General features: G+C 49.4%; 1 protein-coding gene across 32 annotated transcripts in view; it reads left to right on the top strand.

The window, feature by feature from the left end:
* Positions 1-18,745, top strand: part of PTPRS (protein tyrosine phosphatase receptor type S) — a 251,694-nt gene that overhangs the window by 99,212 nt on the left and 133,737 nt on the right. For all 32 annotated transcript variants that reach the window (XM_043502577.1, XM_038383799.2, XM_043502564.1 and 29 more), the window contains exon 2: positions 11,635-11,802. In XM_043502577.1, the coding sequence (XP_043358512.1) occupies positions 11,715-11,802 (88 nt within the window). In that variant the 5' untranslated portion in view covers positions 11,635-11,714. The remainder of the gene's footprint in view (positions 1-11,634; positions 11,803-18,745) is intronic.

The raw sequence follows: 18,745 nt of genomic DNA, 5'->3' as shown, positions 1-18,745 counted from the left end.
GTGTGTGTGAGAGATGTTTTCTCTCCTCCTCATTTAATCTCCCCCTGGCCAGTGAGACACGGGATTCCAGCCAGGGCAAGAGAGGGATTTGTCCATCCTTGGGGAGGCTTGGAACCAAATCCTCTTTATGGAATTTAATCCCGTGGCAGAAGCTGCGTGCATGGTCTGGAAGGAGCGTGGCAAGTAGGGAAGAAATTGAGGGAGCCGAAGGAGGAGAGGGCAGGGGCTGGCACTTGGTGAGAGCAGGGCAGAGGATAATGGGTGTAATTCCCAGACCAGCCCGCAGCCTGGAGGGATCAGATTGCATTTGAAGCCCCACGTGTCACAAAGGGTGAAGTCAGGGCAGAGGATCGAGGGGCAGGGGGTACAGCTTCCACTTGGAGAACTGACAACAGCACCTTGTGTCTGCGTCAGGACAGGGCTGGGGGAGGTGCTGGGGGGCTGCTGGCTGCAGGTGCCTGATCAACACAGGCAAGGGATGGGGGTGCCAGGATCCCTGGCTGGGTGGGATAAAAGTGATGCAGGGGAATTATCACCCTGCAGGGAAGCTTGGGAGGGCGAGCAGGGAGGCTCCCAAATGGCTGGTGCGGAGCTGTGCCCAGTTCGATGAAACTCCATGCAGGAGCAGCGCTGACTCCTGCCCTGCTTAGTTCCTTTGTTTGTTCGTTGGTCACCTGTTGGCAACCCACATGGTGATGGACAAGGCCTAAGTGCCAGAGAGCCTGTAATGTCGGATGCAGACCTGGAAGGACCAGACTCTCTCACCCTTTCCACCCCAACCTAGCCCTCTCTTACTCCTGCAACCTTTGCTGTGGGCTCTGCAGAGACAGCGGGCCTTGATGTGGGATTTGACTGGTGTGGAGTGATGGTTAGCTCTGTTTGGGCTCTCCTCCTTCCCCCAATGCAGTGACTGTAGCAGTCAGGGTTCCCATCCCCCTCCATCCACATGGAAGACAAGCCATTTGTGGAGATGTATTTGGTGCTGTTGATTTCAGCACTCAGCCCTTGGGTTCCCCCTGGCTGGACTTGATCACTCCATCCCCACCAGCATTGTTGCCCCTCGCTGGGCCGGGAAGAAAGGACAGAGAAAGGCAGCTTCTAGGGACCCTCAGAGTGTTAAGCGCAGAGCCAAATTCTGCTCTCTTTCCCCAGTGTCAATTCAGAGTAACTCCATCATCATTTGTGGGGTACCTCAGAGCAGGATCTTGTCTGTAGAGTTTGCAGAGGTTCTCCGTGCTGGTGTTTTTTTTGCACCATGGCTTGCTGTGCCTGCAGCTTTGTCTAGGCTTGGGTAAAAGGTGTGATGTTAGCACACGCGTGATAACATCACATGTTTTGAATCCTAGTGTAGACAAGGCGAGAGATCTTTTTACGGATCCGCTCCCCTCTGTGTTCACGCTTCTTGGGGGCATGCCCTTTCCTTCCCGCACTCGATATCTCCTTTTGTTCAGTTTAATCAGGGCCAGTGGCTTTTGCTTAGATCTCCTCCTGGAAATACAGGCGTATTCCCTCCCTCCGGCCATTCCGGTGTGGCCAACAAACAAGCAGACGTCTCTCTCTGTTGATGGAGCTCTGTTCATCGGTACACGGCTTCCAGTTAAGAGCTCCAAGGAGCCCTAGTTCAAATGAAGATAACGAAGGGAGGCCATCCGTCGGCCGGCGTGTGTCATGAGAAGGCCGTTCTAGCGAGAGGGGCTAGTGACGTCCTAAACCAGTGCAGAGCCCTGAGCTGGAATTGAGAAAGCACCCGAATGCCCCTAATTAACTCGGTTGTTTGCATTTTACTTGTTTTGCATGGATGTAGGGCAGGTAAGAGAAGCTGCCTTGGCAGGCCTGGAGATGTTGTCTGTGGTACAGCAGTAGCTGCACAAGCAACCCAGTTCTGCCTGACAGCCTGTCGCAGCCCCACCTTGGAGTGACGGATCTCTAGGGAGTGAGAGGAGAGTTGGTCTCTGGGTCCTCAGCGCTTGGCCCGTCTGCTGGGGCTGGCTTGGGTGATACGGACACTTTGACCAAGACTTTTCAGTCATTGCTACTGATTTTTGGGGTGCCCAAGGAGTTCAGCACTTCCTGAAAATCAGACTCCTTGAAGGCCTCTCACATGAAGCACCCCAAAACCTCTAGTCATCCTGGAAAGGTCACCCGGAAGTGGGGTGATGCCCATTTCATGCCGAACAGCTGTCCAATCGTAAAAACTTTGCCACCTCCAGCCTGAGCTAGTTTCAAACCAATGACCTAGCGCATGGGCTCTCAGCTAGGAGGTCACAAACACGTTTCGGAGGAGCACAACTGCTCCTGCTCTTCCCATGTTGCTAAGTGGGAGGGGAATCCCAACTTGGTCCTGGCTAGATGGAAGGGGAGTTCTGGAGGAAAGTATCCTAATATGGAAGAGATTGACAGCCACCAACCTAAAGGACTTGGATGCTGTAGTATGTATCTACTATACAGTACTGTCTAGAAGATAGCCAGTAAAGGAATAAGGGGCCTATGACCAGACCCCTGAGCCATCCAGCCTACCCTCCAACCCAGTGTGTTCTTTGCCGAAGTCATAAGGTAGCACACAAAGATGTGAACAGTATTGAAAGCTTGCCTGCCAGCAGTCACAAATCATTAGTTCTTCATGGCTCATCTGTCCATCAGAAAATATTTTATATATGAGCTTATTTTGATTTGTGTTTCAAACAGGCACACTAAGCATATGCAGTCTCTTTCTAGAGAGCCGGCATAACACTCCTCCCTTGCTTTAGGTTTCATTTGAGGGGACTGTCGGGAGAAGTGCTTTCCCTTTGCAGGGCTCTGGGAATCAGGAAGGTTATTGCCGATTTTTCTCCTTTGGGGCACTTGATACCAAGAGTTTGTGGCTCTGCTGATCATTGTGACTAAATTCTCTGAGGTAAAAACAGCATGGCTAGGAGGGAGAGTGTGTTGATCTTAGCACCAGAGGGTCCCAGTCAACTCTGGGGAACTCCTAAAGAGTGACCAAAAGACACAGCCCGTAGCAGCCTTCTCCCTGTAACTTAGCATGCTGGACTGCAATGCTGGTGAACTTGGCCACTAGCAATTTCTAGACTCTTATGAAGGATGCTGCATACATGCAATTACCACGGACAGGTGCATTTACTGTGGATTAAAAATGGATCTATTGCTGTCTTTAGATTTGTGTTGCACCTGTTGCATGCTCTAGGCCTGTTCCACACATGCTTTGGGCAGAAGAAACAGATTTTATTTTAAATAATTTGTTCATTGTCCTCAGTTGTTTGAATGCATCACGTACACTAGTGTCTTGCACGAGACTGGGATCCCGCAGGACCCACGGCCATAATAGTGGGATCGGGACGGGAGGGGGATTAAAAACAATCCCATGCAGGGCTCTCATGTAAACCAATCCCAGCCCCCAAACTGTTTACGAGTATTAATTTGGTATCTGCTGTCCACACAGTAATTGGTGAAATCCCCTGGTGCAGTGTGCATGCTCTTCAACTGGATGAAGGTAGCTTCCCTCCATCCCTCCACTAGTTTCAGTTGTGATTATGCATTCTTCTATGAACATGCATGTTTATAGCAGCGTATTTACACAAGTATGCAGAATAGTGGTGTTTCTGCACAGTGAATAAGGTACATGGGGGAATGGCTGCTGTTGCATCTGGCTATATTCTTGGGGAAGCTCGCACGTATCCTGTTGGTTGTTTTTTTGCAGTATTCCTCCAGTTCTGTCTGGTCTGTTTCTCCTTTGGGGGTTTTGGCTGATGCGCTGGGCTGATGACACTGTGAGGTAATGATGATGGATGGTTATTTACATAGCGCCATGGGTATTTGCGTGGCAGGCTTCAAGAGAAGGCTCGGGCTGTGCCCCACAGAGCACCCAAGCTGAGGATCTAATGATGCTCAGCTTTTAAAAACAAAAACAAAAAAACAGAACCTGAAAAAGAAATGCGAGGTATTAACCTGGAGAGGAAGCAAATGTTAGCTCTGATGCTGTCAGCTGCTGGGTGCTGTCTGGAGTGATCTGCTGGTAAATGCTGAAGGGTTGTGAAGGAGGGGTGGGGAAGGAAGGGAGGGAGGTTTTGGGCCTGATTCTCTGTTACCCATTATCCTGCACCATGTGCAATTACATCCGTGCAAAATACTCTACTTGTGCTTTGCACCCACTTCACACTGGTATGAATGACCACACAGGGTGCAGGGCAGTGGAGAATCAGGGCCTTTGTATTCTAGACAAAAGACTGCAACTCCAGCCCTTTCTGTTATAGACAGAGCTCGGCTCACTCTGGAGAATGGGATTCTGGGGGCGCTCGTTGTTCAGAGGCTGCATAATGGAGCGGCTGGAGAGCCCCTCTTTCAGGAGTGGGACATGGTGGTGGGGGCTTGTCTTTAAAGCCTTTGCTTTGTTCAGCCCCTGATTCTCTGCCCCTTTTCCCGGGATCCCAGAGGAGAGATCTGCAGTTGTACTACAGGCATGATTTCAGGGTGTCTGTGTCTTTGTTGCAACAGCTGGGGTCACTCGGTGCGTCTCCACTGCAGCTGGGAGCAAGCCTCCCAGCCCGGGTAGACGGCCTTGCATCAGGGCCTTGAGGTAGTGGGCTAAGAGTGGCAGTGTGGAGGTCCCGGCTCTCAAGCCTAGGGAGTTGGGCGGGCTCTGAGCTTTGTCCCAAGCCGGAGCGTCCACACCACTATTTTCAGTGTGCTGGCGCGAGCCTGTCTACCTAGACTGTGAGTCTTGCTCCCAGCTGCAACGCTGACCTGCCCTTCAGGGGTCTCCCTGCCTTTGTGCGTGCAGCCACCTAGGAGCTAGGAGTTGCTGGTGTCTGTGTGTTTTAAAGGACAGGTGCATTCCAGCCTGGTGAGTTGAACCCGTTCCTGCCCTTTGCTGTGGGCTCCTGATCTCTCGGTTCTGCGAATCCCCTTTGGCCACAGCTGCCATTTCCTCTGCCCCCTGTCCATGCTATGCTGCACCCGCTAAACACTTACTGACACAACAAATTCATCACTGCTTGTCAGAGCTGCCACTGTTGGAAAAAGGGGTGGGGGTAGGGAATTCATTTCTCCTGATGATTTAAACACAATTCAGATCTTGCCTGCCTGCCTCCTGCCCCCACACCATCCCTATGGTTTAACCCTTTGTATGCCAGAATGCCCTGTTGCAGCTGTTAGAGAACAAACTGCTCCTCACCCAAAATGGATTCACCCATTCCCCACTCCCTTGGAGCCTATCACTCAGAGCTGGGTTTACAAGTGCATGAAGAGATCTTGCGGGGAGGATGTCAGAGATAGAGAGAGCTCCAAGGTCTTTGCACTCTGACTCAGTTTCCCTATAGAGGGTAATGACGCTCGGGTTCTTTTTTGTGAATCTTTTAGATCTAGGGATGAGACGCACCTATATTAGAGCCTAGCATAAGGCAGAATAGCCCAGTGGATAGGGCACTGGACTGGGACTCAGGAGACCTGGATTCTAATCCTGGCTCTGCTGCTGGCTGGCTGGATGACCTTGGGCAACTCATTTTCCCTCGGTGTGCCTCAGTTTCCCCATTTGTAAAATGGGTATAATGATGTTAATTTGCTTCATAAATCACTTTGAGATCTAAAGATGAAAAGCACTAGTTAAGAGCTAGATGATATTTACCATCTAATAAGGGTCTTGACTGAATGATCCAGGGCTATATCCACCATGGCAGAGGTGCTGAAACCTGTATCCTACATTCTCAAAAGGGGCTAGTGATTTTGAGTGCCTCAATTTCTTGGGTGCCTTTAAAAAGGCCTAATTTTCAGAAACTGCTGATAACCTGCCATATGAAAATCAGGGCCTCTGCCCTCACTCAGTACAATGTCTCAAGTTGGGCACTCAAAACAATTAGTTACTTTTGAAAATTTAGGCTGGTTAGTGCTTTTTGGTAGCACACAAGGCTTTGGCACTTCCCCTTTATTAAAATGTGTATGATAACCCTTTGTCTCTGAGGAACCTAGGTCCCAGCTGGGGTCGTGTTGCCGGTCACACGGAGAAGGAAGCTGTGCACATCTGCGCTGGGTTTGGAACATTGGCAAGCAAAAAGTTTCCCGCCTCAGGACTTTGATGCTGAGATTAAACTGGCCTGGAAAACAGAACCATCTCCTGTTACCCAGAATGGGCCAGTTAGCTTGATTCATTCGGAGCAGGGAGGTTTGGGAACACCCCTATTGTAAGGAGGGGAATCGGGTGTGTAAATTAATGCTGTCAGTGCATGGTAGGGGGAGTGGGTCTCTCTGGTGCTTTTGCTCATTCTTTAAAAAAAAAAAAAAAAAAAAAAGTGACTGTAGCATGGACAATAAATGCTGCATGGAGAACCCTGGATATTAACACCTAGTTACAGAATTGCAAGCTGGCCTCGAACATGGTGCTTGAGTCTCCTTGCCGGGCCCTGCCTAGAGGAACACCTGGAGAAGTCACCTACTGAGATCCATTCGGTCCCAAGTCTCTGCCGGAACTATCAGCAGGGCTGACTGGGAGGTGGTTGGCTGAGTTCTGAGCGGGCAGCTGCCCATATCACACAAACCTCTCACTCGGGTCTCTGTTCAGGTGGTTGGTTGGGCAGATCAATGAGAGCCGATTCATAATGAAGCAGCGAGGTAGAGGTGCATGCTTGTTTGTTTAGATGTCAGATTTCTTTTTTTGGAGAGAAGATGGCAGACTGCTTGGTGATTGATTGTGCTTTAAAAGCTTTTTTTTTTTTTTTTTAAACACACTCATTGGGGCAGGAAATGAGGTGACCCATTGACCTTTATTAATGTCCAGTACAAACTGAACTGGCAACTCAGAGAATGCATTAGCATGTGGAATACAGCCTCTTCTCTGTAGGGTTCCTAAGGTAATAGACTGTTGTGGCTTGGTGGGGTGCAGGGGAATCGTCCCACCACACTCTATGAGAAGATGAGATGCAAAAGCTAATCATGGATGATGAGAGCTGGGTGAAAGTTTTTTAAATGATTTTGCATGGGAAAATTGTAATTTTTTTCATGTTTCACCAAAAAAAACCAACCCCCAAACTAATCCAAATTGTAAATTTAAAATGTCATTGAAATTATTATTGAACTTTTGGGTTTGATTTTTTTAAATTTCAGCAGTTTTTTTTCCCAAAAACCATAAAAAGGGGGTTCTTTTCAGATCCTTCAAAATGAAAACCACTTAGAATTTTTTCCACCAAATTAGGTGGTGGGGGGTGGGGAAGAAGGTTGTGGTGGTTTTTTGCATTTCAGGGAGGAAATGGGGAGGAGAAGCTGTATCTTGTGTGGCAGCTTTTCACCCAAGTGCCTCAACAAGAGGTCCACATCCCACGCCAGTAGACCTACCTTTGCTGGATTCAGGACCATGCTAGCGATGGCTGTTTAAACACAGTTGTTGCTAGTAGGGTTGGGGAGAGGTTCGCTCACGAAATAGCAGAGATTTTCGTTCTCTCTGGGAATCACACTGGCTAAGATGTTCTCTGGATAAATCCCCACTGTGACTGGAGGGCTTAATGGAGTTAGGTGTCCAGCTCCCATTAAGATTGGAGTCAAATATTCAAAAGGGCCTAAGTGATCTAGCCTAAGATCCCCTGACTTTCAATGAAACTTACGCTCCTAAATCACATAGGTGCTTTTGAAAATTTTATCCTGGGTGCCTAGCTTCTGTAGACCTCTGAATAGTCCCCGTCTCTCTTGTGAGAGAAGCCAGGCTATAGGGCTACTAGCAGCAAAGCGCTTCCTGTTTTATTATTCTTTAAAAGCTGACCATGTGCATGGCTCCGTACGAGCCACCGAAGAGCTTGCAGTTGGAGAATGGGAGAGGATTAGATGCACTAGGAAGCCCCAGAGACTGTAAGAATTCATCTAGTTTCTGAAACATGGCTATATCTAGCTCAGTCCTGACCTCAGCTCTTCACTTAGCTGCATCCTCTAATAAGGATTGAGGCCCGTAGGCCCTGTCTGTGCCGCAGAAGATCCTGTGTCAGGGAACCCGGTAAGACTTCTTGCATTGTTCTACTGCCCTGAGAACAGCTGCTGTTGCGCTTACTTGTACAGTGCCAATAGCTTGCTGGGGCATCGGGGCAGGTGTCTCCTCATCATGCCTGTCTGTAAAGGGCTTACTGTCTAGGCAGACCGTGTACAGACACAGGAAGGGAGACCAGAAGTGATGAAATCCGTGTGATTTGAGCATAGATCAAGGTAATTGGCACCCGCCCTTAACTATGCTGGAGAATGGGAGAGGCCTGCCTGTCTGTAGCCGGGTCTCCCAGCGGTGTGTATTTTGCAGCATATATAGGAATACTGCTGTGAATACAAATAACACGGATGATTATTATAAGGATCAGCCGGTCTTCATGTTTCAGGGTGTCAGCTATCACCTGCTAGAGGCCAGGAAGAAATTTCCTTCCAGGAAGCTAAATATGCTTAGGTGCCTTCTGGGGGACTTGTGCCTTTCCTCAAGAATCCAACAGGCAGACTAGGTGAACCATTGGTCTGTTCTGGGGTGACAGTCATGGGGTAGGTGAGAAAATTAAAGGCTAAGGGGACTTCTGGTGGATGCATATGTGACTCCGTCCATATCCAGTGCTTTCATTGACACCGTTCAAGCGTTACTAAGACAATGGAGCAGCCTCCTCTCTTCCCTTTCCCTCCCTGCCTTCTCCCCCATCGCTCCCTCATTTACGCAGCAGAGCCAGGTGGGAGCCCGTCTTGCCATCCCTGCAATCCTGAGGCTGGTGAGTCCAGGCGGAGACAGCCAGGTGACGTACCTGCTCTGAAAGATGAATTGCTGGATTGAGGTTGACATGTCCTAATGTCTCTACCAGTGCTTTCAGTCTCTATCAAGGGCTTTGGGAAGCACATTAGCACCAGAGCAGAAGTGTCACCCTCTGGCATCTCTTTTTCTTTCTGCCGGAAACTGGTGCAGTTGCCCCTCTCACCAGACCTTTTCTATCCCAACCATTTATGCGGCGTAAAAGTCCTGGTGGAATGGGGCGGGGAGTGGTGTTGTCAGTTCAGATCCAGCAGAATGTTCCACATGACTTGTCCGCATTAATCGGTGCTTTTTGTGAGGCGGCGAGGGGGGTATCATTGCCTCTTGCCTGCTTGCGGAGCTCAGAGCCAAAGCAGGTCGCTGGCAATGCATTTAGAAAGCAGTGGAGACACGGAGACATTTAACAGCGTTTATTGTGACCACAAGGGGATTTCATTTAGATAAATAGGTGCTGACCTCCTCGGTGCTCTGGGTGCCGGCTGAACAAGGTTTGAAATGTTAAGTGCCTAAAAACATCATAGTGAGGAGGATTTTGTCCCACCAATGGGACTCAGAAGCCACTCGTTTGCAGGTAGCAGGAAAATAATCCCAGCTGTAACCAACTTGATTCAAGAAAAGGAGTACTTGTGGCACCTTAGAGACTAACAAGACTAACACGGCTGCTACTCTGCAACTTGATTCAGTTTCCTTTGTGCACAGTCCTCCTTTAATTAACAGTTGCCATCACAATGATTCCTGATGCCTTCGGACCCTGCCTTCCTCTGTTAAAATAAAAACAACACCCTATTGTTCTTAGTTGCAGTCTGTTGGTAGCCTCCGTGTGCTTTTCTAACAGTGTCTTGAATAAGCGTTTCAGGATCGCCTGGCTTACAGAACCCTGCTTTCTTGTGCCACCTGCACACGTTTTTAAATAGCTGGCCATGAGATGTTAAAGAGCTAGCCTCACATCTTGCATGCTTCAGGCGGCTTAGAATCCGTGAAGTACGAGTCCAAAGCTGCTGGCTGAGAGGATGCTGCATGGGGATGAATATTACAAGCTGTAATATCTGAGGGCCTTTCTTATTTATCCTGGATTCTTTCCCGCTACAAAGCGGCTGTCTTGATAAGTTATTAGGACAGAGAAAGATCAAGACGCTCATTCAGATTGCATCTCCGGGTGGCTTCATGTTCTGATACGTATCGGAAGATCTAGGCAGCCTCTCCTGCCCCCTTAGCCCATCCTATTAAAATGTGTCCTGTGTTGCTTTTTTCAAAAGGCAGCAAATCCCGATTTTTGTATTTATTGTAAGTAACATACAGCAGATAAGAACCTACCTAGATCTAAGGGGATCCCCCAGAGACCGAGAATCGTTCCCCATTATTCTAGTGTCTCGTGTCGGTTTATCGCCAGATCATTGGCATGTCTCTGTCAACATCGATGGTATGAGGTGGGCAGTGCTCTTCATTCTGTCTCCCTTTTCAGCTCTTCTGGGACAAAGTCTGCTGTTTCTGCTGGCAAAAGTGTTCAGGGCAATTGAGATGGGGGCCAGAGTCACTACTGAGAAGACGACCCTTGGGTGCTACTCGGGCAGCTCAGAGGGGCGGGGATCTGTCTCCCTGGAACTCCCTGCTGCTTTAAAGCTGGAGGAGGTGACTCTTGCCTCCCAGACTCCCCCAGCTCCAGCCGGGGCACTTGGGGGGGGGCAGGGGGGAATCAGGATGATGGAGCCATAGCCAGCTCCTTGGCGCCCCCTTCTGTCCTGCCCCAAGTAGGCTCAACCACAGGCCCTAAATCTTTTTGGTGTCGTCTTCTTTTGGGGCCTGGCTGCTAAACAACTAAAACTGTGCTTCAGCAAGGATTCGTTCCCACCCCTGGGCTTCCAGCTGCCCATTCAGTCCCGCAGTAATAAAAAACATTTCGTGCTTCTATCACATTCGTCTTGATCAAAGCACGTTATAAATGTGACTCCTCCCAAGCCCTGTGAGCTGGGAAAGGATCATTATTGACGGGGGGGGGGACTGAGACACAGTGCAGGGAGAGCCCCTTGCCCCAAGCACGCAGAGGGTAGCTGGCGTCGGGGCTGGGATTAGAACTCACGGGAGGTGGTCAGAGTACTCAAGTTTAAGGCCAGAAGGGACCATCCTCCCACCTAGTGTGACCTGACTGTCACAGGCCGCTCAACATCATCAAGCCCGACAATGGGAATAGATCAAAGTATTACAGCCCTCAGGAGTCTAAACTATTGTCTGCGCTGAAGTCGCACCGGTGACTCTGCGGCACCTCCGCTTGTGCACATCCAGGTGATTGCTTTGCTGTCCCCAGAGCTTGGCTGAGCAGGGAGCAAAGCCATCCCCCAGACACAGATATCTTCAGGGGGCACACGGGAAACGCCCCCCCACCCCACCCCCAGCTTGTCTCTTTTGGTGGATTTTTTCCCCCCCTCCCCTGTTTTTTCCATTCACTCCAGCGCGTGGAAAATCTCTTTCAGAGGATCTCTGCGCCCATCAGGTCAGATCACTTCACGCCTCATCGCCCAGCCCGTGTGGTCGTTCCGGGGAGGGAGAGGGATTGGGGAGGGAGCGCGTGGTGGTGAGGGTTAAACTGTAAACACAGGCTCTGCCGAGGTCTCCTGCCCATTCTTCTCTTCCCTGGCGTGATCCCTTTTGAGTGTGCAAGTGGCTTGTCGTTATCTGCCAAAGCTGTAAATCTGGGGCAGGCCAGCCTGATGATGGAGTCAGCTTCAGGGCCATTTTAGTCCTCTGATGTTTCCACATGGGACTGTTGTCTTCCCGTGTACTGCTCACCACCTGCTCCGATGTGCTTTCAGTTCCCTCTCCCCCTTGGATAACAGCTGCCCCCCACGCTCTCGTCTAACTGTTTGCCGGTTCCTTTTGTCTCTCTGCAGGTGCTGACGTCCCTTTGGAGGCTCTGTGAGTTTCGCTGAACTGGGGCCTTCCTGGCTGGGTTGGGAGGTCATTGCCAAGAATGAGGATTCTTTGCAGCCCGGGAATGTCTTCGCTGGTCCCGCTCGTGAACCTCCTCTCCTTGCTTCTGACTGGCTGCATGTCTGAAAGTAAGTGACCTCCCACCCCTTAGCTTCTTGGCTCTTATCTGGCATCTCCACCACTCGCAACCCTTTGCGGAGGAATAGCGGCTCGGTCCTTGGAGAAGGGATACAGGCCTGATGGAGCGTCTTTTTAAAGGGCCGGTTAGCACATCCCCTCCCCAACCCCTTAATAAATGTTGATTGTGAATTTGGTGCAGGGGAAGGGTTTGGTGCCTCGAAGGCCTCTGCTTATCTCCAACCCAGGCATCTCAAGCTTCCCATGTGCTCCCCAGCTATTGTTCCCAACTCTGCCTTCAAGGGATCTTGTATGGAGAGGAGGGGGGGCAGCATGGTCTCTGTTGCCCATTTTGGTCTCCGTGGAGATTGCCAAATTGGCATGGGGATGTCTAGCACTGTGGGACTTTTACTGATGTCACCGCTTGCTTGTTGGGAATGGGACTGAGACCCGGCAAACTCATTTCACGTGGTCCTGTCCAGTTCTCCTCTTCCCATCTGTCAGATGCTAACCACCCTTGGCCTGCTGCTCACCAGAGTTGGATTCAAACCAGCAGCTGAAGCACAAGTTGTCTGTTCCCCGTCTCGTGAGCCAACCGGTCCCAGTTTAACACTGTTTTTATCTTCTCTGCCTTGCAAGTACTGCTGTAAAAACCTCAGCTACTTGAATGTAATGTTCCTTCAGCACGAAGGCCAATCGCGGGGATCAGCAGAATGGGCTGATTGAATTATGACTTTTTCTTCTCCCCCAGCAAAGCTTCTCGAAGCTGGCGAAAGAGCCGTTCTGGTCAGCACAGCCCTCGACAGCTTTGCACGTAATTGCTTTGTTATCGGGGTTTATTAAGATGATGTGTTCGGGGATTAAGTGGGGAAGGAGACCCTTTGTTGCTGGGATTTTTTTGGTTTTGTTTGATAGCGCTCTGTCTTCTCTGCAGAAGATGGGGCAGGTGTTTGCCATTCCCTAGTATATCACTCATTTTTGTACAAGTTCCGTTTAGTCCCTGTGTGTGTGGGAGGATTGTACATGTATGGGAAGATATGGTACTTCCTCATTTATTAAGAGAGGGAAGGGAATTGATGCCCAAGAGGTTCAGAGCTGGCTCATTTCCCTGGTGTGAATCTCAGCATTTCTAATGTACCGTTCTTTGTACATGCGTGTGTATTGTCATAGTGGTGGCAGTGTGGCCTAGTGGCTAAAACAGGAGGCTGAGAACGTGAGGCAGGACTCCTGGGTTCTGTTGTTGCCACTGACTCATGGTGTGACCTTGCACAAGTCACTTGGGCCCCTGTTGTGAAGCGTGCGTACAGTTTTGCATGCACAAAACCCCAGTGTATGTTCGTGCCCAAGGGTTTGCATGTGTATGCATCTTGGCCTGCACACAGCCCTGACTTGTGTATGTCCCGAGCAGCTAGGAGAATTGGGCCCCATAATTTTTTTTTTTTTTTTAAAGATGTGTGCATCTGAATGGAGCGTTCACAATCCCTATTGATGCCTGTTGGAGCTTTGGGGGTCCAGCACTTCTGAAAAGCAGGCCCATAAGCCTTAACCTCCTTGCAGTCTTGGTTTTCCCTGTCTGTATCATGGGAGGGGGAATCTGTGTACCTAGCTCCAGTGGGGTGGGGCTTAGTTACGGGACATTTGTGAAATGGTTTGAGATCCCCCAAGGCTGCTACACAACTGCTCAGTATCTTTGCTGTGTTTGAGAGAAACCAGGCTGTGCTTTAGGAAGTGCAGCTGTTTGGGAAAGAGAGATTGTGGCTGACAGTACCTGTTGCATGGCCCAAGCTGTGTCGGTGACTGGCATCACTAAACACCTTGTTGCTGGCTGCCAGGAAGCTGCCTGGCTTTTCTTCACGGTAACTCTGCAGTATCCTCCAGCCCAAGACAATAAAAGCTGTGTGTGTGCATGCGTGCATGTGTGTGTGGCCCCCTCAAGTACCTGACAATAAAGCTCTGTATGTGTATGTGTTATATCTTGCTTTCTCTGGGTTTATTTTGTCCCTGTGTGCAGATTTACCCCCCCGGCTCTTCCCACATCTCCAGTACAAGACCTAAAAAGACCCAGGCTGTTTTGCCCTGACCTGCAGGCTGCTGTTTGTCATGGGCAGATGAGTGAGTGCAAGATGATTAGGGGGTTCCTCCCACTCTATCCGGCCGGCTCCTATCCTGTGCTGGGGGTAGGTGGGCAGGGTTTCCCTTCTATCCTGCAGGGTTCTCCCTTGCCTCGGGGGATGGGGATGCTAAGAGGATGGGGAGCAGAATTTCTCTTTGTCCCTATCCTGCAGAATTGTGTCCCCTTGGCAGAAGGGCACGGAAATGTCATGGTTTCTCTTCCTCTGTATTTCAGGGTAGCTTGTGGTCTGACAGGCAGGGCTGTGTGTGTGTGGCTGTGGCTGCAAGGAATTCTCTCCCAATCTATTCCTAGGGGTCTGATGCTGCTGGAGCCCTCGTTGGGCTGTACCTATGAAGAAACGAACAGTGATAATGAGTTGGTTTGGGCACTGGTGCACCTCGGTCCCTCCTGTGCTCCACCTGCAGCACATGCTAGTCAAGTCTCCTGTGGGCTGGAGTACTGGGCTTTGATTTTGGTCGCTGGGTTTGGGTGGTGCTGGTGGCTTGTGATGTTGAGATGAGACCAGATCCTTCAGGCCTTAACATCTATGACACCCCCCCCACACACACACGTGCGCGCGCGCGCTCCAAGAGCCGTTGATTTGGAAGAGATGGCTGGGGGCCATCTGGGATGCCCTAACCTCCATCCATCTGGTCTGTAGAGCTGGAGCCAGTCTGTGCCATTTGCCGGGGAGGTATCTCAACAGCAAACAGCTTTGCCTGTCACAACCGTTGAGGCAGCGTGAGGAGCTGCCACTCTGTTCTGACAATGTCGTCTCCCGTTGTGTGGCCTTGGGCTCTCTCGCGTAATCCCTTGGCTGGTTTCCATTTGGCTGGTGCTCACCACAGCACTGACTCATTCCTGTCCTCATTCCCCATGAGACACCATTCCCCATGAGACACCACGGCTTTGCAGCCACCAAGGCTGTGTCAAGGTAGTGGTTTTGTCCCTTGCCTGTTAGGAGTCCCAGCTCAGAGATTACAAACTCCTTGCTCCTGAGTGGTGGCTTCTTCCCAGCTCCAGAGGGTGGGCTTGTAGCAAAAACGTAGAGCCAAGAGCCAGGACTCCTGCGATCTACTCCCACCTTAGACATCTTTCTATGCGACTCTGGGTAAACCACTGCTGCTTCTGTGCCTCAGTTTACCCCCTATAAAAAGGCTCTTCAAACACTTCCCCCTGTTTCGCAGGTGCGTTGGCAGATTTAAATCATTGTCTGAGACTTTTGACGAGAACGCAGTATGGAAAGGACAGCCGTGGTATTAAAAAATCATACTTTATTTTTAACCTACTGCTCTTACTAGATACCTTTAAGGTGAGTTTAAGTGAAAGGAGATAAAGAAATACATTTTATCTGTTTGTTTGGTTTTTTTCCTTTCAGCCTTTTCCCTGCATAGTTGGGGGCAGGCACAGAATTTGAAATGGTTAACTTTGGTTGTGTGGGGTTTTTTTCTTTGTTTTTGTTTTAAGTTCCTTAAAGGGTAAGTGCTATCATTGTTTGTTCAAGCAACCCTCAGCAATAATAGTGCTTAACATAAGAACAGCCACACTGGGTCAGACCTGTGGTCCATCTAGCCCAGTATCCTGTCTGCCTAGAGTGGCCAGGAAAAGATGCTTCAAAAACAATGAACAGAACAGGGAAGTCATCAAGTGATCCATCCCCTGTCGCCCAGTGCCAGCTTCTGGCAGTCAAAGGTTTTAGGGACACCCAGAGCATGGGGTTGCATCTCTACCCATCCTGGCTAATAGCCTTTGATGGACCTATTAATGAAATTCTCATTCATTTTTGAATCTAGTTATAGTTTTGGCCATCGCAACGTCCCCTGGCAAGTTCTACAGGTTGACTGTCTGTAGTGTGAAGAAGTGCTTCCTTTTGGGTGTTTTAAACCTGCTGCCTAATGCTTGTACTACAGTTGCACCTAGAGGCCTTTGCAGAGATCCTGTTATGCTAGGCACTGTACATATGTCAACACACACAGTGAGAGACAGTCCCTGCCCCAAAGACCTTACAATCTAACTCAATAAGAGAAATAGGCATGGACCCGGGAAATGACTTGCCCGAGATCAGTGGGGCACCAGATTTCTTGATTCCCAGTACAGACCTTGCTGGCTCTGCAGCTAGAACCTTGGAGCCTCTTACTTGCGCATGTGAATATACAGAATAAGGTTTGTCTCAGGGGATGGAACACTAAAGAAGCCACAGGATCTTTCCTGGCCCCTTCTCTATGACATACAAATCCATTTGATGCAGTAGTGTGTGATAGGCCATATAGATTTGGCCTCCTATCCCCATCTCTGACCTGAAGGAGCTATATGCATTTTTAAGTGCTCCTCAATCACAGATCAAGCCACTTACCATGTAGAAATGTTTTATTCTTATGGGCAAAATTAGCATGTTTGCTCTTACAGTGCATTTCGCTCATTGATTAAACCTTTGCATTTTAGGGTAGAAGCTTGCTAATTGGTACTTCGTTCAGCCCCGCACAGAGAGCTGGTAGCCTCCGTCCCCCACCCTAGCAAAGATTTAATAGCAGGTGTTGTAGTGAGCATGACTTATTACTGATGTTTCCTTCTTTTTACACGTTCTAGAACGATTCCTAGCATGCTCCCAAGTATTACTGCAAATAATTACAGCTCAATTGTAATTGACAAAACAAAAGGATAAAGCCCATTTTATAATTCATTACTTGGGCATCTTTCCTTCAGTTGCGCTTGCTCTGTCCTTGATTTGCAGAATGCCGTAACTCTCAGTGGGCTCACCGTTCTCCGGCACTTTCAAACTATGCTGCTGCCCTGATGTAATGCTGTTGTGGAAGCTGGCTGTAGGTGGCCGCATGGGTGGCTTGCTGTTTAAGGAGGGGACTTTGGTTGGGTATGTGCCCTATGCCAGCATGAAAAGAGTTAACTAGCGCTAGAGAGCTCCGTGAAGGCACCCTGCCACATCTGGTGAGTGCCCCAGCCTCCGCTTAGTGATGAATTCTAACTGAGGGATACTTTGAAGAGAGGAAGTCTGCAGTGGGTTGTGGCAGGGCTGGAGTCAGGGACTCTGCAGTCAGTCTCTGGGATTAGAGAGTGCAAGGATCCCCAGGAGGGCAGAAGGGTATTGAAGTTTGTACATATATGCAGGACTTGATTGGGAGGTTCTAGAGGAGAGCCCTACAAATCCTAGCCCTGCCCGAAGGCTAACCTTAGAGAGGCCTAAGAAAGGCTGGGTAGGAAGAGAAGCCCAGTGAAACAGCAGCTAGGAGATGAACTGAGCAGATCTTAGTTGCTGGTTATAGGATCTCTGGGCCAGAACTTGGTGTAGGGGAAGAACTTGGGTTCCCCTGCCAGCCACTGGCCAGGTGGCATGAGTCCAGAAAGGGGACAGGGATGGCAGAGAGCCCTGAGGGGAGGGGTGAGAACAGTGGCGCCTGGAGTTGGGGCTGAAGACTTTATTGGACTGTTAATTGGTGGGCCTTTGATACATCAGAAAGGGCGAGAATTTAAAGGGACCCGTCTGGAAGGCCACGTCACAAGAAGAGAGAGAGAGCGCGCTGCAGGGCTGGAGCAGCTGTTGGCAAGGGTGCTAGGCAGTGAACAAGCTGCTATGCCAATCCCAGCCTTTAGGGGCACATCTGTGATAGGGTCACTCTCTTTTACAGGGAGTACATCTTGCACGCCCAGGAGTCTAGTCTAGATACATCTAGTATGTCTACATGGGAAGCCGGATGCTGTGGCAGCAAGTCTCAGAGTCTGGGTCTGCAGCTTCAGGCTCACAGGACTCATGCTATGGTGCTAAAAACAACTGTATAGTTATTTGGGCTTGGGCTGGAGTTCCGCTCTTTCTGAGTCTTCAGAGCCCACGGTCCAGCCCGAACCCAAACATCTACACAGCTATTATCAGTGCCCATAGCAGAGTCTGAGCTTTGACACTCACCGCTGTGGGACCCTGCCTGCTGTGTCAATGTACCCTAGGAGATGATGTGGTGGTGGTGGGTGGGTGGGGAATATGCCTGTCTAGATCATCGTTACAGCTAGACTCTGTACACACCGTGTTATAAATATAAAGGGAAGGGTAAACACCTTTAAATCCCGCCTGGCCGAAGAAAAACCCTTTCACCTGTAAAGGGTTAAGAAGCTAGGATAACCTCGCTGGCACCTGACCAAAATGACCAATGAGGAGACAAGATACTTTCAAAGCGGGGGGGGGGGGAGACAAATGTTCTCTCTGTCTGTGTGTTGGTTTTGCTGGGATCAGAGCAGGAATGCAGGTCAGAACTCCTGTAAAGGTCTAATAAGCAATCTAGTTAGATTCTGTTTTGTTTAAATGGCTGATAAAATAAGTTGTGCTGAATGGAATGTAGATTCCTGTTTTTGTGTCTTTTTGTAGCTTAAGATTTTGCCTAGAGGGATTCTCTATATTTTGAATCTGATTACCCTGTAAGGTATTTACCGTCCTGATTTTACAGAGGTGATTCTTTTACTTTTTCTTCAATTAAAATTCTTCTTTTAAGAACCCGATTGCTTTTTCATTGTTCTTAAGATCCAAGTGTTTGGGTCTGTGTTCACCTATGCAAATTGGTGAGGATTTTTATCAAGCCTTCCCCAGGAAAGGGGGTGTAGGGTTTGGGAGGATTTTGGGGGGAAAGATGTTTCCAAGCGGGTTCTTTCCCTGTTGTATATTCGTTAGATGCTTTGTGGTGGCAGCAATAAAGTCCAGGGGCAAATGGTAAAATAGTTTGCACCTTGGGGAAGTTTTAATCTAAGCTGGTAAAAATAAGTTTAGGGGGTTTTTCATGGAGGTCCTCACATCTGTACCCTAGAGTTCAGAGTGGGGAAGGAACCTTGACACACCATGTCAG

This window comes from Dermochelys coriacea, chromosome 25 (genome assembly GCF_009764565.3).
Source record: "Dermochelys coriacea isolate rDerCor1 chromosome 25, rDerCor1.pri.v4, whole genome shotgun sequence".
Taxonomy (NCBI): domain Eukaryota; kingdom Metazoa; phylum Chordata; order Testudines; family Dermochelyidae; genus Dermochelys; species Dermochelys coriacea.
Note: the sequence above shows the minus strand (reverse complement) of the source record. Positions and strands in the feature narration are given on the sequence as shown.